Source organism: Mauremys reevesii, linkage group 10 (assembly GCF_016161935.1).
Source record: "Mauremys reevesii isolate NIE-2019 linkage group 10, ASM1616193v1, whole genome shotgun sequence".
NCBI classification, from domain to species: Eukaryota; Metazoa; Chordata; order Testudines; family Geoemydidae; genus Mauremys; species Mauremys reevesii.
Genome location: NC_052632.1, coordinates 83,552,712 through 83,578,377, shown reverse-complemented (window position 1 = coordinate 83,578,377; position 25,666 = coordinate 83,552,712). Strand labels below are relative to the sequence as shown.

At 51.2% G+C, this 25,666-nt stretch overlaps 1 protein-coding gene across 1 annotated transcript; it reads right to left on the bottom strand.

Moving 5' to 3' along the window:
• Nucleotides 1-888: 888 nt before the first annotated feature.
• On the bottom strand, nucleotides 889-24,384 carry GGA2 (golgi associated, gamma adaptin ear containing, ARF binding protein 2). Its single transcript, XM_039490810.1, has 17 exons — nucleotides 24,310-24,384; nucleotides 20,655-20,739; nucleotides 19,612-19,687; nucleotides 18,674-18,772; nucleotides 16,569-16,692; nucleotides 14,036-14,139; nucleotides 13,358-13,438; nucleotides 12,019-12,156; nucleotides 10,491-10,572; nucleotides 9,248-9,364; nucleotides 7,574-7,738; nucleotides 7,275-7,330; nucleotides 6,424-6,581; nucleotides 4,979-5,148; nucleotides 3,972-4,141; nucleotides 2,937-3,047; nucleotides 889-2,194 (listed from the first exon to the last, which is right to left on the bottom strand). The coding sequence occupies exons 1-17, from the start codon at nucleotides 24,347-24,349 to the stop codon at nucleotides 2,084-2,086; spliced, it is 1,887 nt and encodes a 628-aa protein (XP_039346744.1). The 5' UTR covers nucleotides 24,350-24,384; the 3' UTR covers nucleotides 889-2,083.
• Between the last annotated feature and the right edge of the window lie 1,282 nt (nucleotides 24,385-25,666).

Here is a 25,666-nt window from a genome sequence, read left to right as displayed (position 1 = left end):
TCTCACCAGGGGTGGAGGTAGAATTCCTTCCTGTCCCTACACATGGTGATCAGCATGACCCTGAGCATGTGAGCAAGAACCAGCCAGCCCAGCACCTGAGAGCAAGCATGCTCAGAGCTGCCTCGGAGCCCGGGCCCTCGCCGTCCAACCTCCCATCTCCAGCTGTGGCCATCAGAGGAAGGGGATGACAAAACCCCACAACCAACCCAAAATATATGGGGGGAGGAATCCCATCTAGACCCAGGTAGGTGGCGGCTGAAGCCTGACGTGTTGGCCAGGCCAGAAGTTGGCTGGGCAGGGCCTGACCCAGTGATCTGGGACAACCGCACCTTTCACAGAGATTTGATGGGCACTTCAGTGACAATATTAACACTGACCTCCGAAAAGGTGGGGGTGGGGGTGGCACAGAGGGAGGAGCTTGGATATCCCAGGGATGCGCTGGGTGTGAGACCTGAGACACACCCCAGGCTACTTTGGAGAGGGGGTGTGAAAGAGGCCCAGGGCCGTGAGGGAGATGGCAAGAGAGAGGACAGGAGGGATATGCTACACAGAGCCGGGGAGAGCACGTCCTCTCCTCCGAAGGCCCTTCCAGCCCTAGGGATGGCTTAACAAGCTCCGTACCCGACAACCACTGCTCAGACACAGATCCTGTCATGAACCAGATATCTGCTATCTGCTTCCAGCTCTCTCCTCCGCCCGTTCCTAGCTACAGCCGATGATCTCTGCAGCAGGAGCCTTGTCTTCAGCTCTGGCTGTGAAGTGCCACTGAACGTGTTTGAATAAAATGGAAAGGCTAAAGCCCAAGTGCCCCTCATCCCCCTCACTCAGCCAGTCTCCTGAGCAGCGGAGAGACCTTGCATGCAAACTCAGGAACCACCAGCAAGCAGCACCTGTCAAAGCAAATGCTGTTTATTATGACTGTACCTGGGAATCCAGTGCTCTGTACAGTATAAAAAGCTCTAACAGCGCCCCTGTGTGGCCAAACTCCACTGAGCCGGGGATAACTAATGCGATGGCATTTCAGTCACCCGCAGCAACAATGACAACCAGGAGTCAAAAATACTTTGATTAAAAATGTGCAAGTTCAGCATCATATGAAACCTGACACACAGGACGCTGGCTTGGCTGGCTGGACACGTTCCACTAATAACAGCACAGAGGGTCCTTTCTCCTCTGCTTCCCAGCACAGAGGGAACAAGGGGAGAGCAGGCCTAAGCAGAGGTTTGTCTAGACACGGATGTACAAAGTGATTTCTCCAGATAAGCTCTCCCCGTGGAGCAGCTCAGATGCCTTAGTACTTGAGCCATGTTTCCACTTGTGCAGCAGTGAAATTCTTTATACATTTTTCCCCTTCAGTTTTGAGTGACCAGGAAGGAAACTTAAGCTTTGCATAGACACAAACCTCCATGCTGCAGAGGGCTCTGCCTGCGAGAGCTCCCTGCAGGATGCTCCCCAGCGTGGAGGCTGCCTCAGGAATCACGGTGAGGCTGAGAAGGCACCGAGGATCCCAGGGTAAGGGGCAAGGACCAGGCGCTTGCGGTGCTGAGGCTGTGGCAATACCCAACAGGTTTGGCTTACGGATCCAGCCCTGTTTCAAGCCCCAGTCGTTCTGTTCTATACCCAGGTGCTCACACCACACCCATCACTGCGAGGTCAGAGCACTGATCCCCAGACACTGCGGACACCAGCATCACGAGCTGGGAGCAAACAGGGCCTGAATCGGAGAATTATTTTCAAAGAGGCCGGAGGGCGAAATGGCTCAACAAGCAGGAGAAAGCAGAAATGCTGGTAGAAAAGGAGCATCCAGCCACTAGAGGGATGAATGCTGCAGTAAGGCAAAGAGCAGGAGCAGCTGGTTTGCACTCTCCCCTACCAGGTACCCGCAAGGAAAACCGGAGCAGGAGTGGGAGACTGGGCCCCAGGGAGAGCAGCCAGCATGGAGCCCACCCCGGCTTTCTGGGTGCTGGGTGCCTCCCCGAGCCACACACACAGTGGAGGGGCTCTCGCTGCCCCTGCCAGGCGGCACCCCACAGGGCTGTGCTAAGGCAATGCAGCAATGTCCACGTTCCATCAAAGCAGCAGTTCAGCTCCCAGGCCACAGCTCAGCCTCCGGGAAGCCAGTCACCTCCCCCACTTCGCTGAAGGGCCGCCCGCCCTGCGTGAACATTAGCTTGTACCGTAATCGGATGGGGTCCTAGACAGGGGAGAGAGGAACGTTACATGGGCAGGTTATGTGGTCTGCTCCCCTCCATCCCACCTCAGCTAATGCCAAGGGACTGATGGGTCCTGCAAGGGGAGGGACCCATGTCCTGAAGCAATGGACACAGCAGTTGTAATGCTACGGGGGGGAGGGAGCTGTCCCACAGGCCACCCAAGGGAGTTCCTGGACAGCTGCGCCTGGCCACATTCCCTCTCTGGCTGCAGAGATGGCTGAGGAACCCACAGTCAAACCCATAACCATTAACCGCAGAGTCACCCTCCAGGGCCTGGCCAGCATGAAGAACACATCTAGGGTTGCCTCATGTTCCAGCAGGAAGAGCCACCAGCGTTCCCATGGCATGTCAGCACCAGGGAGCCCACCAGGTGCCACCACTGCATACAGGCTGCAGCGGGGTAAGGCAGTGAAGGGGTTCAAGCTGCAGCCCGCAACAGCCAGCTTCACCGCCCCCTCCCCCACCTTGAGATCACCAAGCCCATCAGCTGGAGTCTCTCCTCTCTCACCTGGCTCATCCCCCCCACTGCCCTACAAAACGCTCCCCTGTCACTGCAGCTTCAGATATCACTGATTTCTCACAGGATTCAGAGCTCTGCACTGCCAGGGGAGCTCCCCAATGCTGCTGCCTTGCTGGCAGAACACAGATGGCCCTGCCTCTCCTAGCACCAGCTCCCCATACACACATCCAAGGTGAGCGCTTGGCAGAGTCACTGCCACGTACTTTGTGTGGGTTGGCGAGCAGCAGAACCTGGGATATCACGGGTGGAGGGAGCAAAGGGCTGAAGGCAGGAAGCTCAGAACCAGATGCCGGCTGCAACTTTACTCTCATAACCTGCCAGGAGAGAGAGAACACAAGACACAAGTTCTAATTTCCACTGGAGATGGGCTGGGAGCACTCAGAGCCCCAGAGCCAGTCCTGGGTATGCCACCCACATGTCTTGTCATCCACTACAAGACTAGTGCACCATGAGCGAGGAGTAAGTGCTGAGAGGAGCATGCAATGGATCCATACAATGCAAACCACCCTCAGTGTCCAGAGGAAGGAAAGCTGCTACTATCGCCTTAAAACCTGGGGGGCAGGGGTGTCCTGGTTCTGTGCCTGGGTGCCTGATCCTGGCACACAAGCTCAGGACAGAGACTTGCATGTGGTCTCTGGAGGGCATGGGCAGTGCAAGGGCCTGGCTGTACGTGGGAGCAAAAAGCTACAGAAGTCCAAGGGCTGGGACATCCCAGTGATACTGGGAGGCAGCACGATGCAGAGAGAGCCAGGGGACAAAGGTGGAGACTCCAGGGGTTTGGCACACGCATAAACCTGGTGAAACTGAGCACAGAGCCAGTGTGTCAAACCCCTGGATTCTGTTACACGGCTCTGTTCACACAGGTGTACAACGTGCCTGGGCTTTCCCCAAGGCCCAGTACAGCCAGGGGGGCCTGCAGAGGCTTTAAGCCAATGCATGCCCCTTCAGCAGGACTTTAATTAAAGGCTTTTAATTGAGCATAGGTACAAAGACAGGATGTGTGGCTTCCTCACGAGGTTATTATCCTCAGTGCTAAGTAATGCACTCAGGCCAGCCCTCAGGCCAGGTCTCCTGCAAAGCAGGGGCAGGGCTGCATATTAAGCAGCTAGTGAATACATTACCAGAAACTAGCAGCTTGGTTACTTTGTTATTTCAAGTGTTCGAGGACACCCCTAAGCCAGAAACGAGAATGCTTTTACTCAGGATAATTTTCACAGGTCCCGCTCCCACCTTCTCACCTTGGGGACCGCGGCCTGGAACACAATGTCCTTAATTGGCTGAGTGGATGTGCTGAGCATGGAGAGCACCATCACCAGTACATCTGGTTGCCCAGGGGCTAGATCTCTGGAGAAATGGATCATGACCTTGAAACCATCTTTATCATACACTGTAACTGGAGGGATACTGCCTGTCAAAGACAAAACCGAAAGTCAGGAGAAGCCACCTGGGAGCAGGAACTGCCCCTTCCTTCTGAGAGACAACAGGAGAGAGACAGAATGAGGAACAAAGAAAAGGAAACGTTCTCACAAACCGTCATCTTCCTCAGTAACATCACAGGTCACTGCAAAGCCCAAAGGTGTCTGTGTGCACCTGTCCTGCTGCTCCTTTGTGACAGAGCGCAGGGAACCTGAGCCTGCCTAACGTCAGGGCAGGAAGAGCAGCAGCTCCGATTTTACCATCCAGCTGGGACTTCACTGTCCAGGCCCTCCAAAGTCTGCTGAAGTCCTTCACGTGAAAGAGGGAAGGCAGACAAGGAGGTAGGGAAGCCTCTGAGTCTACCTTTATAGCTCAAGGAGCAGCAACAGACAGGGCCTTTAACATGACATTGACATGCTTCAGCCGTACCTTGCTTTGCTGGGCTCAGTATCACAGGGAAAAGAGCAGAGCTCTGCTCAGGGAAGAGAAAGAACCTGCCAATACACCAGTTAAGGCAAACTCTGGCATAGCCGGTGCCCAGGCCCGGCAGAGAGCTGCTTAGAGCTAGGCGGGGGATGATGTCACCTGTAGGTTTCAAAGCCCACTGTACAGTTCACGTATCTGTATCGTGAGAACAGGAGGTAACCTGGCCATGGGTAGGGAGGGCTAAGTACATCTCCAGGGCCAGGCTCACACATGATAAGTACTAGGCAGAGTCGTCCTAAAATCTGTCCAGCTGCCCTTCCCCACCCCTTGAGCAATCCCAGCCTTCAATGCCATAAAGAAGCTGCACTGAGCAGAGCTGCGACACAGAGACCAGTGCACTTACTCGGTGTAATTGAAATGAGTGGGACAAAAAGGTTTGCCAAAGCAGCATCATTGGAGGCTGGCTGCGAAGGAGCAGCAGGTTTCAGCTCATAGGCTGGGTCAGAGAACAAAGCGTCTGCAGCTAAGCTGCTCGGAAGGCCTGCCGCGGACAATTGCACTGGTGGTAAGTTCCTGGAAGGAAAAACATTCAGATAACTGACATTAACTGAAGAGATCACATATGGGATCTCATCCTGTCCTCTCCAGCATCTGCCCTGCCCTCAGAATCATCCACCCCCTTTAGGGTACAAAGAACCTGCTGTCTGAAGACTTACGGGAGTTGTCAAGTTTGGAGGCAGGCAGGCAGGCAGCACTATGTTACACTGAAGATGCTGCTGCTTCAGTGTTCATTAGGCTGAACTTTTGTCTCTGTCACAGGGAGTAGATTTCGTTACAGGGTGCTGGCAGTGGCTCTTCCTGACTGCGGCAGCCAGGCTCCACTACAAACCCTGCTTTCAGTCTCCCTGTAACGCTGGAGCAAGATTAAAGTACGCTTCCGCTCAGCCACAAGGTAAGGAGTTGAGGCAGGAATCACTGTGTGAAATCCCCTGGCCAGGGGTCAGGCTAGATCATTACAATGGGCCCTTTGGGCCTTAAAATCGATGGAAGATTAATTTTGCCCGACAATTGTGACATTTTCTCCAACAATTTGAAGAAAGCTGCTCCAAGTGTTATTTGAATTACAGTGTTAGAAAAAGACCCAATTTTAAATTGTGTGTGCGTGTGACCGACAGACCACTGGTCCATCTAGCCCAGTATCCTATCTTCCAACAGCAGCCAGTGCCCAATGCTTCAAAGGAAATGAACAGACCATCCCTGACCATCTTGGCTACTAGCCATTGAGGGACCTGCCTTCTATGAACTTATCTAGTTCGTTTTTGAACTCGGTTATACTTTTGGCCTTCACAGCATCCCCTGGCAAGGAGTTCCATAGGTTGACTGTGCATTGTGTGAAGAAATACTTTTGTTTGTTCTAAACCTGATGCCTATTCATTTCATTGGGTGACCCCTGGTTTTTGTGTTATGTGAAGGGTAAATGACATTTCCTTATTCATTTTCTCCACATCAATCATGATTTTACAGACCTCTATCATATCTCCCCTTAGTCGTCTCTTTTCCAAGCTGAAAAGTCCCCGTCTTTTTAATTGCTTGCTACTAACCCTTGGGATTGTCCATCAAGTTAGAACTCCTTGAAAACGTGGCACTGGCTATACCTGAAGACCCGAGCTTGCCATTCAGCAAAGCTGGAAATGACTGTTGTATCCAATGATAAGTTACAGTGAGCTGCCAAACAGCTTGTCCTCTACTGGCAAGTTGCAGTTTAACAGATGATAAGGGGTTTCCTGTACTTCAGTGTCAGAACAGAGGACTCCCCTTTTCCAAACCAGTGCTGTACAGTTTGCTTACGTTGGAAATGGCCTGGTCACAGGAGGCGGAGACAGCTGCCTTGCCAAATCCTGAGGCACATTCCTCTCTGGTGAGCCGCCCTGCCAGCTATCCCCCAGCACCACGGTTTGATGGGTATCAGCATTTCCGGTTTGATTATATCCATTGTGCCCAGCACTCTGCCAAATAAAGAGGTTCTGATTCACCGAGCAGCTACAAAACACCAGCAGAAGCCACACACGTCCTGCTGAAACAACCCATTTTTAAACACAGGCTGAAGCAGGACAATTATAGACAATGTAGTGGCAAGTCCCACCCCAACAACACTGCCACTCTCAGACTAGGGCTGGGACACAAATGCCTCCCCAGCCTGCCATCCTGGTGGCTCTGCATCCACAGATACCTACAAACCCCAGGAGTGTCCCTTGACCTCCTGTGTTACAAGGCATAGGGAGCACATGGCACAGCCTTCTGCTACAGAAACAGGGGCCTTTATACCTAAGCTGAAGGAGACTCTCCCTTAGCTGTCTACAGTACTGGGGCTCGGAGCATCTTCTATTCTCTCCAACCTTCGCAGGAAGATCAGAGCACGTGTAGATCTGATTCTGTCCAGTAGGGTTAAGTGGTGCTCATACCAAATCAACTCTCCCGGTGGCTGGACTGCCATGAATATTGATCAGCACATTATTTCCAGCCTCTCATTGGGGGAATGGGGGACAGCCATTATTGTTTGTAATTTTATGCCCCAAAAAGCGGAAGTGGGGAGGGGAGAAATGGAACCTGCAGCTAATGCATGTTGGGGCAGGCTAGGTCAGCAGAAAACTCTAGATTGTACATGGAGGACTACGCTACCAGGCCAGGGGACCACTCACCTGTACTGAGCTGAAATCAGGTTGGACAGAGACCATCACAGGGGAATCATTGAGACCTACAGTAGGTAACCAAAGCACAGACCAATCAGAGCAGGTAGGGCACTCCCATTTGCCAGGCACCTACGAGGTCTAACAGCACAGCAGGACTGTGCTTGGACTCCCTGAAAACTCCCAGCATTCGCCCTGGCTCAGAGGGCTCTGGGGGGGGTCATGACAAACATTAAAAAGAAAGCTACCGAATCTGCAATATACCCCGTCATCCCCAAGGACAACCCCATCCGTGCGCCCCGAGGACGGACCTAATGACATTAGCTCCTCGTCGAGCAGGCAGGCGGAGGTGCTGCTGTGCTGAGCGGTGGCTGTCGCGTTCACGCCCTGCTGCGGGAGAGACTCGAACATGGAACCCAGCTCGGAGAAGTCGATCAGTGTGTAGCTCTTCGTACTGCCCTGCGGGGACTGAGGTGCTGTGGGAGTGAGAGAGAGCGTTAAAGAGCTGCCACCCGGCCACTCGCTCAGTGGTGGTCTGACTTTTTGTACTGGTGACTCCTTTCACACAGCAGGCCTCTGAGTGTGATTCCCCCCTTATCAATTAAAAGCAGGGGGGTTAATTTAATTTAATGGGGGCTCGGGGCTGTCAGTCACATGGAGCTAATTGCTCACGACCCCCGTTATCACCTTGTGACCCCGAGGGGTCACGACCCTCCATTTGAGAACCCCTGCTAGCTGATCCACAATGAGAGGGTGGGGCTTTCCTGAACTTTTTTTAAACGTGTTTGTTGAAAATCCTATGGCTGGAAAAATCCTAGAAAATCTCAACTGGACCAGCATTTTCTTAGGAGCTCAAGGCCTCTTTCAGCTCTTAGGCTCCATCAATACTGGGCTTTGAACCGTATCTGAAAGCAGGATTTGAACATGGTTAAAACACGGCTCAGGTTAGCATGCTTTCACAAGGGACCGGACTGTCCAGGGTAGATAGAGCAAAGCTATTTCAAACTCTTCTCAAGAGCCAGGCACGAGCCAGTGACACTCTTGAGTGCAGTTAACCAGCTGTGTTAACACTGCTTCCCCTATGTGCAGTCTGTGTCATTGTCAAGAACTGAAATAAGTGGCCTGTGCAGCACTGTAACAAGTCTGAGAGAATGGGGGGCCACATGGTGCTACTCTGCATAGTCAGCTGTCATTTCACAGGCCGGGCCCAGCTGTTTAAGGGTGTCCTGCAAAAGATTTTGTAAGAATTGGGATTGGGCCCTTTTCTGCTTCTTTCTGGTGTAGAAGGAAACCTAAAAGGGTTTCCTGATTGTTTTATACCTTAGAAATCTCAGGAATATCAAGTGAGTTCTCCCTGGTTTTGCTGGAGGACTGTGAGCAGGTTACTTGCATACTCTCACCTTAACAGAAAGATAGCTCTTTAACAAACACTTCCTTTCTCCTGGGTTAGTCTTTGATGTTAAAGAGCTATTAGCAAACCAAACTCTGTCCCAGTCTAACTAGCGATCCTTTCCCCTCTCAAGGACTCAGCCTTCACTCTCTGGGCAATGGTGATGTCACCATCTGACTATGTCTCCAGCCATCACGGGGTCTGCCAGCCTGGAATTTCTACTGTAACACACACAACGTTTTAGGCCACTTGGATACAGCAGAAAGAAGCAGAAGGATTTTTGTTTTCCTTTGCAGGTCTCCTTAGTAAATACACAAAGAGCTAGAGTAGCTACCTACCCACACACCTGCTTAGCCTGAGGCAAGGGGGAGGCCTAATATAGCCACACTCCAGTAACCAACCTGTCCCCCAGCGGACTCACTAAAAGGCTTGGCAGTGAGAACCCCAGGTGCTGTTCTGTGCATTTCAGGGCCTTCCCCACATTTGGTCTCCAAGCCCCAACCCTCCTTCCTTCCGAGCCCCATTCAGACACCATAAACCAGCCAGGAAGCAGGTTCCTTTGCAGCTGTGGGGGACCCTGTGGGATCCTTTCTACCTGAGGCATCAGTGGAGCTGGTCACCGAACTCCTCCTGCCCTGGTCATGGCCCACTACAACCTGTCTGTACAAGCCAAGCGCCTGGGTGAGTTTGTCATTGGCCTGGAGAATCTCCGCTGTGGAAAGAGGAAGAGAAACGAATTATTAATACTCTAACGGGAGGGTAATGGAGTGCCACATTCTGCATTGGTCATGACAGAGAGAGTCTGCATCTGGGAACTTGCCATACACTGGGCAAAGCCCAGCTGGCCACTTGCCTTTTGTTGTAGGGGTTGAGGATAAGTCCATTTAATACCAGCTTCTTTCTCAGACTGACCTATGTGTATCTAGCTGAGATGCTGTGATGTGACACACATGCCCTGTGAGCCCTACCTAGAGGCTGCAGCCTGGAGCTGGGATTCTCAGCCTTGCCACTGGTTAAAACAAACAAAAGGAAGCATTTTTTCACATAACGCACGGTCAACCAGTGGAACTCCTTGCCAGAGGATGTTGTGAAGGCCAAGACCATAACAGGGTTCAAAAAAGAACTAGATAAGTTCATGGAGGATAGGTCCATCAATGGCTATTAGCCAGGGTGGGCAGGGATGGTGTATCTAGCCTCTGTTTGCCAGAAGCTGGAAATGGGCGACAGGGGACATGTTCCCTTAAATGGCCACTTTCTTTGTTACTATCTGGTTTGCTTAGCCTGAGCCTGACTGCAGTACTGGGTGCATGGGACACAGGGATACAGTGCCTTCGTCTGAGACATGGAGGCAGGGAGTCGGGATATCCTGAGGTGGGAAGGTAGAGTCCTGATGGACGGAGCCAAGGGCCTACTCTCCTCCTGACTCCAGGGGGCGCTATCACCACGACCCAAAACGAAGGTGAGAGACATTAAATGGAACCCCCGAGATGGTTAGATCCTGTCCTCAGAAGCACAGGGAGTTTGGGGATCTTGATCTATTTGCTGGGGGGATGGTTTACACTTCACCAAAATCGCAGCCTTTGATATGTTTGCTCCCGTGCTCAGGGGGCTGAACAGCAGGGGCTGGTGTGGCAGGTAAGGAAGGAGGTGCATTTCCAAAGCTGGGGGGCTCTGAAGTAGAACAGCAGGGATGCTGCTGGTTAGGAATGGGTAGGCCAGGTCAGTAACGTCAGGAGAGCCACACAGACCCTGTTTGCACTAATACCCAGAGTTCAGACAGTAGGATGGGGAGTGAAGGAGGTGAGGAAAGAACAGCAGCAGCATATTTTGTTACCTACCCAAAGCCTCATCATCGTCAGTAGTCTCGCTGGCAAGGCGGAAGAGCAGTGCCCTGAGCTTCTCACAGCGTTCAAACAGGCTCTGGAGAAGAGAACAAGAGTCAGGCTATTTGTTTGTCAGATCTCAGGTCCTCAGAACCCCGGCCCAGTCTCTGGGGCCACAGAGGCACACTTCAAAACCCACAGAGGAAAGGAAGTTAGCTTGCAGGCAGCCCTAGTAAAATGCACCCAAGCTTTCTGCTCAGTTTCAGACGGTGGCTTTGTCAACGCCAGAGAAGATAGTTCAGCTACTTACTGCCCCATTCAAATGTGCAATAAGTAAGGCTACGATTTAGTCACGGGTATTTTTAGTAAAAGTCACGGACAAGTCACGGGCAGTAACCAAAAATTCATGGCCTGTGACCTGTCTATGGCTTTTACTAAAAACACCCCTAGCTAAATCTTAGGTGCTGGGTCAGAGGGTCCACTCCCATGGACGCTACTGCTGCTGGCGGGGAGTGGCTGCTGGGAGGAAAAGGAGGGCTTCACCGCTGCACCTCCGGGACCAGCTGCCTGGGGCCGCCCAAGCAGTGACTGGTGCGGCTGGCTCCGGAACCACCCCAGCTGCTCAGGCGGTCCTGGGATCAGCTGCACCAGCCACTGCAGAAGTCCCGGAGGTCCCGGAAAGTCATGAAATCCATGACTTCCATGGAAGACTTGCAACCTTAGCAGTAAGTCCCAGGTGCAGAGACTGACATAGGAAATTTCCCATCCGACCTCCCAACTAGCCTCACCCCTTTTACACACACAGATGGGTCTTGCAGGACAGATTCCACTGTGCAATGTTGTCCAACTTAAAAGAGAGAGAATCCAGGAGTTTGTGGATTTATCTTTGAATTCAACATATAGTAAAAGCATCATGGCCACTAAAACTGGCACTCACCAAAGGAAGCAAATGTGCAATTTGTAACTCTCCTCCCAACAGCAGCACCATGCCCAGCATTTCCACTCTGAGCACAGCCCTCACTGCAGTCTGAAAGTGCCCCACCACCCACCAGCCCAACACAACGTCTCATTGGGTTGCTCTCAGCCAAGGGAGGAGATCTTTCCACTTACAGTAAATTCAACCCCCAAGGCGTTTTGCTTTTGGAATATGTTTGCGGTGCTGGTGGATACTTGGGGGCCATGAGCTGGATCAGATGTTTCTTTAACTTAGAACTATTTACACTCAGAAGTGAAATCGATGTGGCCAATGGGCCGAGAGAGGGAGACTGCAGAGACAACAGCAGGAGCTGGGGAGCTCACAGCCATCTCCAGCTTTCAGCACATCCAGTCAGGTCTTGTAGTATTTGGCTAACCACACCTGGCCTGAAGGGAATTCCCTGGGATTTACCCCACCCCGAGGGAGGGGGATCTACCCCCTGCCAGTCACAACACTCACAAGTACAGATTAACAGGCAGCTCTGCCCCCGGTTCTCACATCCCATCACTGCTAGACACCACCAGTGATACCAAATCAATGAGCCTCCAGGTAGGAGGAATCATTCACCTGCAGAATCTGTAGGTCAGATGTGGATAACTCCTGCCTCTTGTAGCTGGTCAGCATTTCACCCAGAAGCTTAACGCTGCTGTGAACCTCATCAATTGCATTCAGTCTTTTGGACACTTTGGCAGATTTTTCTTGTTCCTTTGAGACAAAATAAAACACAGGGCAAAGGGGATGAAATCTCTGATTAAGCCAATGACTTCATCACACATTACGCCGATAGCTTGGACTTCCTCACTATCCCATTGCCTGGCCAGTAATTTCTACCTGTATTCCATAAAACAGAGAACCATGCTAGAAAGGACACACAACACACCTCCATGCTAGACGCTGTGGGTGAAATTCACCCCATCAGAGTGCAGCACAAAGCTTGCGCCTCCCTGAACTGCCAAGGGTTGAGCCAGACTCCCCAGAACTCATGGGCTTGTTCTGGTCCTCTGCATGGGGTGAATTTCATCCCAACTGCACCAGCTTGTGCTGCACAGTCTTCAAACTCTCCTCTCTGTTATAGCTAAACAAGTTGTTTTCTGACCAGGCAAACCCGTGAGCTGCCAACGGCAAGTCGAGCCAAACTCTGCCTCATAGACTCATAGACTTTAAGGTGAGAAGGGACCATTATGATCATCTAGTCTGACCTCCTGCACAATGTAGGCCACAGAATCTCACCCACCCACTCCTGTAACAAACCCCTAACCTATGTCTGAGTTATTGAAGTCCTCTAATTGTGGTTTGAAGACCTCAAGCTGCAGAGAATCCTCCAGCAAGTGACCCATGCCCCATGCTGCAGAGGAAGGCAAAAAACCTCCAGGGCCTCTGCCAATCCGCCCTGGAGGAAAATTCCTTCCCGACCCCAAATATGGCGATCAGTTAAACCCTGAGCATGTGGGTAAGACTCACCAGCCAGCACCCAGGAAAGAATTCTCTGTAGTAACTCAGATCCCACCCCATCTAACATCCCATCACAGACCACTGGGCATACTTACCTGCTAATAATCAAAGATCAGTTGCCAAGTTAATTGCCAAAATTAGGCTATCCCATCATACTATCCCCTCCATAAACTTATCAAGCTTAGTCTTGAAGCCAGATATGTCTTTTGCCCCCACTACTCCCCTTGGAAGGCTGTTCCAGAACTTCACTCCTCTAATGGTTAGAAACCTTTGTCTAATTTCAAGTCTAAATGGAAATTGTGAGCAGAGGCAGACATTACACGCACACAGTGCTTCAGAGGGTCACTGTAAAACCAGACTGTGAAACTGCCTCCCCTCCGCTCCCGCCTCTCCCCACACCTGCCAGCAGCAGCTTCTTTGACATAGGGACCTGTGAGCTTCTCATGGTGCCTACCTCTTTAATCATGCTCTTGATCAGCCTGTTGGCTGCCTGCAGGTCCTCAGGGTGGTTGCTCTTTAGAAGTCTTGCTAAGAGCTGTTGAGTGGAGACCATCAGAAGACAGACAGTGTGAGCAACAGCCCCAGGCACCAGAATGCAGCCACTCACCAAATAAATGCAGAGGTGTCCAGGGCCCTACTGCCATAGCTGGGATATAGGCCTACAGACATGTGGACTCAAGTCTCACAATCTGGTCAGGGTCACACTGCTGCCTCACAGGCTGCCAGCCTCACTGAGCTTGTATTGCTGCCTGCACACGTCAGCAAGAGGACAGAAGGAAACTATAGTCAACAGTGCGTAAGGAAAACAGGTGACAAATACAAGTCAGATGTTTAGAAAAATGAATACTGGTTCTGACACAGACTCTCTCTGGGGCATAGGGCAAGTTACATAATTCTCGGTGCCTGTTTCCTCGTCTCCAAACAGAGATAATGATACTCACCTGTCTGACTAGGGGGTGATAGGGTTATTTATTAGATAGCACATTTCATGCTGCACAAAGGCTAAGTATTAGCATTATTCTAAGGAGATCATCTCCCTGGAACTGTAAAGGCCCAAAATACGACCACACGCACTTTCCTGACAATACAACGTAGCCAGAGGAGGACACAGATTTGAAAACCTGAGAGTTACCTTGGATTTCTCTTCATCAACATCAAAAATAGAATTCTTCGGTCTCGGAGAAGGAGGTGGTAAAATTTTGTCTTCTAGGAGTTTGGGGTCTTGTTTTATGACTCCTGAAATGAATAGAGAGAGGGAGAGAGAGATTCTACCAGCCCCCATGCAGCTTTGCACAGTGTTCAGCCAGGTACCGGACCCTGCTGACCTTTACCACGTCTGCTGGCAACTCAGTGCCCCAACACGATTTTAAGGAATGAGGGGAAGAAGCAACCAGTGGGCTTAGCATGTACCCCAAAAGCAGGTACATGCTAAGAGAAGAAATACACGACTCACCCGGCTGTCTGAGATCAAGGGAAAGGGTCGGGGAGGTGTTCAGGACAGGAAGATGGGGGAATGAGAAATAAAAGCTTGATGGTTTCCCTAGAGGGGAATCTGTGGCACCATCTCCCAGAAAGGGCTCTGTTCTCCATTAGTTCAGAGTTAGGCAGGTCAGAAATCCTTTCTGAGCCTGCTTAGCCCTGCAGGGTCATCTGCCAGAGCCCAGAGCCATAAAACACAGGCAGCTCACTAACATGAACACACAGCAGAGGCAGCCTCAGAGTTTCTGTGAAATTCTCCTTCACTCCCTCCTAGACACATGCGTGACAGGCTGATGTCGTCAGACGTCACCAGTGTGGTGCTCTGCTCTGTTTAATGTTGATAACAGTCGGCTGCGTGCGTGAGTTTCCTCTGTGTGCTGCCCCGGCTCTGCAGATCGCTGGCACGGCAGACCCCGAGAGACCCCCCGAAAGTCCACAGACTCCGATAAGGTATGAAGGCACCCGGCCAGGTTTATTGTCAAACGAAGCACAGAAATAGTTCTCTCTAGACTCTACTCTACAGGACATACTACGAATATGTGCCCCTGACAATGTTCTGGTACCATTCTGGCACGTTTATATTACTAGTGCTTAGTACCTGTTAGGTATGTGTATATTTGTAACATCAGCCTTCTTGCCAGCATCTGTGAGCAGGGCCTGCCTCTGGCTCACAGCTTCACTTTGCTTTATGTTAGCAAAGTCTTGACCATTACTTTAGTTCAGGCCTTAGGCCTCATACCGGGCCTCTGATACATGGGCTTATGTTTCAGGGCCTCATCTTACCACAGCTGAATCCACTGCTGCGTGCAGGAGACATTGCAGCCAATCACACACAAGGCTGCTGACTGGTTTTGTGAAGATCTGTGCTGTCCAGCCAACTGACCTATTTACTGTCCACCTGACCTCTGCAGGCCACCCAATCTGATACCTCCAGGTCCTGCCTAGTGCAGGCTTCCCAACAAATCTAAACCCTCCCCATCAAACACTAGCCCTGGCCCCTGGGCAGCTACTATATCCATCAGTGCCAGCCCTGCACTGGGACAGACAATCCCAAGCTTCCGGCTGCTCACATTCCCATCTGAAAGAGGCTTTGGTTGCCACTGGCAAATCTGGGTTATTCTTATTCTCAGGGCTGGCCCTGGGTGCAGTTCCTCTGGTCTCCCCACTGCAGCTCTGTGGACAGACACCTTGTCTGCCCTATGCTTCCCACCCATCTAATAAGGCAGCACTTACTTTACCCCTACCTAGTCTTGCAGCAGGTTCTATACTAACCTACTTCTCTCTAGCCCTACCATACAGCTAACAGTTGTGGGTTCTCCGATTCCAGCCACCCCAATCCCTGGGCATTTCCATACCCTCCTCATCTCATTAATATACAAGCTTTCCTCTGACAGCGTTGTAGTTCACTGAAAGAGAGCAAGGGTATCTAGCACATGACACAACCACACAAACAGCTTCACAACAGGACAGCATTTTAATGTGCCTGTCAAGCGTACAAAAGATGTTTGTTGTCAGAGCACAGGGCCAACCGGTAGCCAAATATTTACAACTAAAGCAGAAGTTTCTTGTAGCAGGAGACGGGGCCAGATTTACAGACCTGTGTAGGCACAATGGTCTTTAGGAAGATATTTATTTAGGATGGTATTCAGCTATGGAGGAAGGATGAGCATGGATATGGCACTAGCCTAATATTTGGGAGACAAGAACTTCACTTAGATTTCCTGCTCTGCCACAGACTTCCTGTGTGCCCTTGGGCAAGTCATTTAACCTCTCCGTGCCTCAGTTTCCCATCTGTACAATGGGCATAACAGCCCTGCACTGCCTCCCAGGAGTGCTGTGAAGATAAATACATTAAAAGACTTTGAGGTGCTTTAAGATCGACTTATGAAAAGTCGCTATGTAAGAGCTAGGGATTTATTATTATTATTCTAAGTTTGCAGGTAGGCACCTAACAGGATTTAACTTCCTGACGTGCTTTTATTGATCCCACTAGTTGTTTATTGGCATCTTTAAGTGCCTAAATCTCTTTGTAAATCTGTCCCTTAAACCTTCATCTTGTACAAATAATCATTTATGGAAAAGTCAAATCACATGGGATGAGCTTTAAAACAATTACTCAGCTATTCATGGTTTGAATCCACATGACTTTGATGCGAAAAAAGGAAACTGAAATAACCGAACTAAACCTTGTTTCTTCAGCATCTGATAAGCGTCCCGGATTTTAACTTCCTGAGGAAACCAAACCGTCCAACTGAACATTATTTCTATAACTCTCGATTTGACCTTTTCTGTAGACCAGGTTCCAAGATACTGAAAACAAAAAAGTAAGTGATTACAACCAGCAAGTTACTGTCAGACAGGAGTCAGGGATACTGCCCAGAACGTTCATGCTGAAAGACTGGGGTGAAAATGGATTCTCAATGCATTATTCAGAGTGCTGTCAACTGTACACCTTACAGAAGATACAATTCCACATACAATTACAGTGCTATATTATTAAATGTGTAGAATTTTATATAAATAATCTATCACTGCAAAAATGATGGCACATTCAGTGCTGCTTTTGTCAGGTTTTATCAAATCCAGGATCGATATAAAGTATTCTTTTTCATTTGTTTTTAATTACACTGAAAATAGTTTCCTGCTTGGATTTAAACATCCCCCTTCAGCATTCTAACCTAGCCAGAGCAGAACTGGCCTGGGCCAGAGCCAGAGCGTAACAAACTGAAAACTGACCATAAACAAAAGTGAAACTGCACAGTATGTTTCCAGTGCCAAAGTTATAGCTTTCTAGACACTTGTCGGTCCCGATCACCATAGTATCTAAACACCTTGTTGAATAAAACGCAAAACCAACCAGGAAGAATGGTGAAAGGTAAATGTGAGTTTTAAAATTCTTTTAGTTTTAATAATCTCAGACATTACTATGAACCCAGAGACAGATACCTGGTGTTTAAAATACGAGGCTTGATTCTTCATGACTTTACCCCAGCTCTGAACTGATGCAGCACCACTAAAACCAGGTTTTCCTAAATCCAAACTCAACATATGCATTTGCTTTAACCTTTTTGGTTTTTAACTACAATGAAAACAGCTTCATTAGATTTAAACATTCCCATGAAACCAATGGAGGTCGTCCTCTGCCACAGAGTTGGGGTAATGCAGAGCAAACCAAGCCCATGATATTTAACCTGACATTGTCCCTGTAATTATTATATTACCAGACTGAGAAAAAGGTCCCAGTTTTACTAGTTGATCCAAAGAACTGAGAGAACTGAGGTGATGATCATGCACAGTAAATGATGTAAATTGCTCTCCATTTCCCACTATTACAGGAGGCATCAGTGCACTGGAGAGCTTATTCTCTCTGCACACTGAGCTTCTTTAGCATTTCAAGCTAAAATTCCTATTCCTAGCAGTTACTTTTCCCAGGAGACGTGGCGACGATACCCAGGAAGCTGAAGGGAGCAGGGTGTAGCGCACACCCCAGAAAGTGAGATGAGCAGCAGAGATAGCACACTGCAGAACTCAAATTAGGTCCCCACAATCTCCCACTTGAAGCAGGTCAGGGCAGAGTCTCCAGGTGCCTACTGGGAGTTCCCAGTTCCCTATCTGGGCTTTTGGGATGTTCCCAGGGAGAGGGACCCGTGGGGCTCTCATGGGCTTGTGCTGTGTGTAGGCACTGAAGACAAAAGCCTAAGAACAGTTCCAAAGGCTGGAATTTGAAGAGAGAGCAGAAGGCAGGAGAAGAGCCTATGATACAAGGCCAAAACATGGCCTGTGAGCCACTCCTCCCACTGCCTCCCTCTTAGTGGGCAGGACGAAGGGTCCAGCCTGGCGAAGGGCAAGCTGGGGAATGACAATGGCTCTTCTAGGGTCACTGACACATTGCAGTGGAGTTCAGAGCGTAAAAAGGAGGGGGAACAGACAACCAGGAATAAAACTTACTGTATTTACCAACAGTTACTAAGACGGGACCTGGGCCCTGGCACACCAAGCACCTTCCTCACACTGGCCTTCTCGTGACACCTGCCAACTTGTTCAATGCTTTTAGATTTCACCCCAACTCTGTACCCATCTCCCCTCCCCCTTTGAATTCAAAAGAGATGTTTCAATTATTATCCTTGGTGGTGGGAAATTCAGACCCTGTCCCCTGCCATTCATTGTCCCAGGGAAGCACAGCAGAACAGGCACACTCAGTGCCTATGTGGAATTGGTATGAAGTTCACATTTTCTCATCTGAGATTAAAAGTGCACTTTGCCTGCTAGACCGGGGTGGCTGGGCACATACCTTCGGGGACAGCACTTTTATCAGTTCATTCAGAAATCTGAATTTCGCCACTTCGTTGTGAAACCTTTCACCACAGTTATTCACACATGTCTCCAGCACCTGGGGGGGGGGTGTGAGAGCATGAGACATAAAACAAATTTACCAGGCAATTTTAAAACCTCTTCCATCAAGACAAAGATCTAAGAACCTGTTAGCAGCACAGACACAGATACAGCATAGTCCCTTAGGTGAAACTGCCAATTAGGCAACACGTGTCATTTTTACCCAAATCCATCATTCATTTTCACCTGTTTAAAATGAATGAGCAAGAGCAAACTGGCAGCGCTTCATAGGTATAAATACAGACATTGACAATGGCTAAGACGTTTCCTGTCATAATCACCACACACAACATTCAGGCTGTAAGCTTCAGGGACTGAGTGACAAAGGGAGCTGATGTGTGATGGCTTCTACCTTCCAGGAGCCAGCCTCCATATCTGCGCTTGGCCACCAGTAGGAAAGGAGGGCGGGGCCTCAGTCTAGTCCCTATCAGACATTTGTTCACATGAGAAAAGCAAAAGACATTCTGGCAGAACCAGAAAACTCCGCTCAAGAGGTGCCCAGGAGTGGAATAGCTAGGGGTGCTGTAAATCAGGAACGAGGGGTGGGAGGAGCTGGGACAGATCAGATAGTAATTTGGGAAATTATATTTGATATGAAGGGGATTATTGAGACATATGGAATCACTGGGATGATGGAAATCTTACGGCTGTGAATGTACAAGAAATACTGGTGACCATGACGAGTGACAGGAACAGGGTTACAAATCTGAACACAGTGAAGGGTTAAAAGGGAGAGACACTAATTTTTTTTAAAAGAGGCAGATACAAAAATCTACCACAAGAAGTACATTTCCAGCTTATCCCAGCCCATGTCTGTGTGCTGATGAAAGCACTCACTGTTAAGGCATGAAGAGCTTCCATCTCCTGAGGCGACTGTATCTTATGTGCCAGCAGCCTGGGTGCAATGGATGGGCTAGGGAGAAGAAGCAGCAAGTCAGATCAGGCAGGAAGTTTCAAGAAAAGCAAACACTGCTACTTTTCCTGCAAAGAGAAAGGCAGTTACCACGTTCAGATACACCACATCACAGCAACCCTCCCCTGGCACAATGCTGGGGTTATACACACAAGAAGTAAGGAAGAGATTAATGCAGGCGAGGAAGCCAGAAGTGACCCACAAGTGCTGATTACAGCTGCTTTAAGAGCTGTCCCCTAGAATGGAAAAAGGGGGAGGGAGAGGGCCGTGTACTCTTTGCAGAAGCATCACATCAACTGGGTCACTCAGCATTTAGCAGAAGTGCTCCACTTTGCTGTTCATCACGGCTGGCCCTTTGTCTCAAAGTCTCCCACAGCAGGAATGTTCATTAGGCAACAAGTGCAAGGTCTATAGACAGAAATTATGTGCATCTGCTCAACAGAAATGCTACCTCGGGGACCTTTATCAGCCCTTTCATTTAATCAGCGCGTATGCTTTGCTGCATATATCGGAGACAATCCCGTGAGCTGCAGGGGTGGGGAAAGCCCTGGTGGAGACCTCACCTCCCAGAGAACAGCAGCTAAAGCCACATCAATGGCTACAGATGCTCAGGTCTTCTCTGCAACACAGCCCAGAAGAAATCAGCATCCCACCCATAGCACAGAGATTCTGAACAACAAGTGGGATCTGACCACCTCTGAGACTGTGAAGGGGAGAAGGTGCAGTCTCATGCTAAATGAAAAGTCCTTTCCTCTAGATCTGCCATGTTACCACAATGTCACAATAATCTGGCCACTCTTTATCTACCCACTTCTTGCACAGGCATCTCCAGGAGTCACAGTAATTAGCCACTCCCTGCCATTCCTCCTAAGGTTTTACAAAACTGCAGTTTACAGATTATCCTTCCCCCTCTGAGTTCAGACGCACAGTGCAGAGAGAATACAAAGAGCCCTTCTGTCCAGCTTACCCTTCTGGGTCTGCGTTCACTTGGTCACAGAACCGCTGGATACATTCCCAGTTTTCTTCAGGGATGCTTGGGTCCGTGGCTTTATCTTACAGGGAAGAGACAAAAAGATCATCTCAGCGTGAAATGTATACAAGTGACTGACTGATGAGACAGTTCCAAATATATTCTTCCCCACTGCAATTCCTCCAGGCTCCATACTCACTCCCACTGCATTGCACCAGCTGCTCCAGGACTGTTATCAAACAGGCAGAGCTGCTGATTAATACAGGGCCGGACTCCCAGTGTTAAGAGTACAGCATCACTGAGACTAACACATTAACTATGAGGCAGGTGTTAAAGTCGTGATGTTACCCTTGGCAGGAAGAAGTGGGGGCTATTAAACTTCCAGAGGTGTTGGACAGGCTTCTGCCCCCAACCTAGGGCCCATCTATGGACAGTTACATTATGTACAGCTATGTGCCTTTAGGGCAGTCTAGGCACCTTCCAAGTTCATTCAGACTGTTCTCCTTTCTCTCTTTGCCTGATTTCCCCCTGGTGTGAGTGGGTGCCACCCCACGGATGTCAACTGGTTCACACCTACTTACACCAGTGATCAATTTGGTCCCATTGTTTAGGGGAATGTGACAACAGCTGGATTCCAGCTGCCCCACAATTTCTGGGAGATGAAGTTTTGCTTTAATTAAATTTCCAAAATTCAGTGCAACAGATGTGAACCAAAGACAGGACAGATCTCTAGGCTGAGGAACATTCTCTGGCGAATCATGATGCCATCCTCTGCATTTGTCCCAGAAATACCAGACTGTACACTCAGCTCGATGGCCCTTCTCTGTCTGTAATGCGGCAACTTTTGAAAACCGCATCAAATGACTGAAAACATTTCAGAGAATACTCAAGTATCAATGGGCAAAACCCTATAAATTCGGGTGAAAATCTGAAAACCGGAAAAGCCTGATTTCCACTCAGCAAACTGCTCTGATTTCCTCCGGATCCAGGCGTGAAGCCGTGACCTCAGGGTTAGGTTTAGGGCTAAGGCTCCAGCCTCCTCTGCCTGCAGCAAAACACAGGTATTCCATGAGCCTGATTCTAGCGGACAGCAGGCTGCGGAAAGCCTCTTGCATCCCTCCACCAGGCAGGCCCGTTGCCCCCACTCCGGTCAGACCCAGGGCCAGCTCCAGGGTTTTGGCCGCCCCAAGCGGTAAAAATAATTTTAAAAATAAATAAATAAATAAATAAATAAAAAGCTGCGATTGGCGGCACTTCGGCAGCAGCTCTACCTCCGCCGCGTCATTCTTCAGCGGCAATTCGGTGGCAGGTCCTTCCCTCCGAGAGGGACCCACCGCCGAATTGCCACCGAAGAGCCGGACACCCCCCTCCACTGGCCGCCCCAAGCACCTGCTTTCTGCGCTGGTGCCTGGAGCCAGCCCTGGTCAGACCACCCTCTGGGGCCAAGCCCGGCATACAGCTCAGCCTACATAAACTTGGTTTGAGCATTGGGCTGCTAAACCCAGGGTTGTGAGTTCACTCCTTGAGGGGGCCACTTAGGGATCTGGAGCAAAAATCAGTACTTGGTCCTGCTAGTGAAGGCAGGGGGCTGGACTCGATGACCTTTCAGGGTCCCTTCCAGCTCAATGAGATAGGTATGTCTCCATATATAAACAACCAATTGTGAGACCTTTTCATTTGTTACGTCTCCTCGCAATCGCTACACTTTGCAGGGCTCCTGGGTGACTCAGGTTTCTGGGGGATGTGTGTGAAAACGAAATGGCTTAAGATGACCAAGCAAACACACATTGCCCCTTCGTTACAGCAGCTGCCCAGGGAGCCAGGTATTTGCAGAGTGGCCTTGCTAAGTGCCTTAGCACAAGGCTGCATTTTACAACTTGAAACTTAGTAAGTGAGACAGGCAATACATGCAGAATAGCACAGCCTTTGGGTAACACCACTGTGACTACACTTTGATTAGTAGTTGCTTGAACAAAACCTACACCCACAGGTCTCACTCTAGCAGTGGTTTAAAATGCCGACCTTTCACCTCCAAGGTCTGTGATTGGTGTTACAGGAAAACTTAGGACAGCTTTGAAAACTAGCCCCACAGACAACTAATGGAATTTTAAAATCAAATACTCAGCTGTAGCTGCTGTTTGACTGTCTGCTGTGACGTGGGCTGTGCAGCAGTTTGCACCTCATTCTAAGCTATCCAAAAGCCCCAAATTGATACATCATTAGCTTACTATTTCCCCCGGGGTCCTAGTATTTAATTCCTGGCCCTAGGTAGAAAGTTGAGGGCAGGTCTGAGAAGTCTCTTCCCATTACTGAGCTGTTCCCTGGTCACCATGAACCAAAAACACAAGACGAGGAGCTACTTCCTCATTCTGCTCAGGGCAGCCTGCTCAGATGGTCTCTGCCTGAGTAGTTATTTGCTGTTTGGAAGCAGTGACCCTTCCAGGGAGCGCTGCACTCGGCGCCTAGCTGAGGGCTAGTCTACACTACCATCGGTGTAGCGTCTGGTGAAGACGCTCTGTGCTGACAGGAAAGCGCTCTCCCCATCGGTGTAATTACTCCACCTCCATGAGAGGCGGAACCTTGTCAGTGGAGAGCGTCTCCCAGCAACGTAACGCTGGTGTGGACAGCACTTAGGTCACTGTAACTTGTGTTGCTCAGGGGGTGTTTTTTTCACACCCTGTGCGACGTAAGTTACATCGACGTAAGCGGTAACGTAGACAAGCGCTGAGACCGTACCTGCTCTCCCAGAACGACACACAAGAGAGAACGCTGCTATGTGTCTCCTGCTATGGAGATGAACTAGGCTAACTTCATCCCACCATAACTCCAGTGAAGCCAAAGGGGTTTACCCAGGAGTCAGTGAGTGACTGTCAGCGCCTGCTCCTCAGGAGGAGGCTCTGCCCAGCCCCTTCTTGGTGAGACGCACTTGGAGCTCTACCCGCTGCAGGGCAGCGACCGTGAACCCCCTTTGCCAAGCCCATTTTGCCCAGGCCTCCCACTCCTGGCCAGCAGCAAGGGATGTGGGGGACAACGGAAAACCAGGTGGGCAACCAATTCTGTAGGCACCCAGTCCGTCTGTCCGACCCGCCCACTCCCCGGGGCAGCCAGTCCGTCTGTCCAACCCATCCACTCCCCGGGGCACCCGGTCCCTCTGTCCGACCCCCCACCCCGGGCACCCAGTCCTCTGTCCGACACCGCCACTCCCGGGGCACCCAGTCCCTCTGTCCGGACACCCCACTCCCGGGGCACCCAGTCCCTCTGTCCGGACACCCCACTCCCCGGGCACCCAGTCCATCTGTCCGACCCGCCCACTCCCCGGGTCACCCAGTCCCTCTGTCCGGAGACACACACCCCCACTCCCCGGGGCACCCAGTCCCTCTGTCCGGACACCCCCCCACTCCCCGGGGCACCCAGTCCCTCTGTCCGACCCACCCACTCCCCGGGGCAGCCAGTCCGTCTGTCCGACCCACCCACTCCCCGGGGCAGCCAGTCCCTCTGTCCGGACACCCCCCCACTCCCCGGGGCAGCCAGTCCCTCTGTCTGGACACCCCCCCCCCACTCCCCGGGGCACCCAGTCCCTCTGTCCGACCCACCCACTCCCCGGGGCGCCCGGTCCCTCGGTCCGGCCCGGGGCGCCCCGCCCGCTACTCACGGAGCCAGCGCTCCAGCGCCCCCAGGCCCGCCTCAGCCATGGAGACTCGCCCGGCCCCGGCCCCGGCCCGTTCCCGGCCCCCGCTGACGCAGCCGCGGCGCAGGAGGCGGTGCCCGACGGGCCGGGCCGGACCTCCGAGAGCCCCGGCCCCGCCCCCGCAGCGCTGAGCTCCCGCCCGAGCCGAGGTGGGGGGGTGACAGGTCCCCGCCCCCACACGCAGCCCCCTCGGGGCGCGGCCCGAGCCCGTTGACACAGCGGGCAGACGCCTCGGGGGGCGGCCAGGCAAGGGGCTGTCAGGGGTCCCAGGGCAGGGACCGGGACCGGCAGCCGCGAGGTGGGTTCCGCAGGGAGCCGGCCCTGCACCTTGCCCCAGCGAGCGCCTTGTGCAGCATGGCAGAGACGCCCTCGCCCCTCATCTTTGGCACACAGATGCCGTCTGCTAAGTACAGGCCCCTGTTGGTGGCACTAGGCCTAAGTAAACCAAAGTTGTGACTTTGGGCCTGAGAGAGCCAAAGCAACTCCATCTTGTGAACTTCAACCAACCTAAATGTTAGCAGCCTAAAAGCAAAATGTGCAACTGTCAGCTGTCTCAGCTTGCAGCTGCAGGGCAGTTCGAAACAGCAAAAAGCGGCAGGGAGGAGGGGGAGAAAGGGGAGGAAAATCTGCATGCGTCTGTACTGTGAAGGCCATAGATAAATATGCAAATGAGAACAGTTCTAACAAGCTACATTATAGTGTTAGGTGTAACTGCTGTTGGGAAGGAAGGGGTGAGGGGGAAAACAAAACAAAAGGCTTACACAAACAACTTAAGGTATAAATGCTGGGACCCCGCCTGCGCGCGGGTGTGCAGGATTTGAGAATGTTTTTTCTCCCTGGCACCTTTTTTGAGCTCAGATAAACTTGGTTTGGTTTTCCACCCTGGTGTGTTAATTAGTGCGACGCACACCGGGCAACGAACCCCACTGTTGCTGTCCTCGGGCCCTCTGGGCTGGCAACACCCCCACTGCAGGGCTTTATCTCGGTCCACCGGTCCTCCCCTGGCCAGCATCTGCTGGGAGCTGCACTCTCCACCGGCAGGGCCGGCTTTAAGCCGATTCCCCGGAATCGGGCCCTGTGCCGAAGAGAGCCCCACGCCCGTGCCTAAAGGGGGCCTGCTCCAGGGGTCTTCGGCAGCAGGGGCTCCGCTCTGGGGGGTCTTCGGCGGCATTTCAGCGGCGGGGGGTCCTTTGGTGCCACGGAAAACCTGGAGCAGACGCCCCGCCACCAAGTATTCTAATCAGGCCCCACAGGTCATAAAGCCGGCCCTGGCCAAAGGCTCCAGCCGCACATGAGCTAAGGTCTGCACTTCCGCCACCTT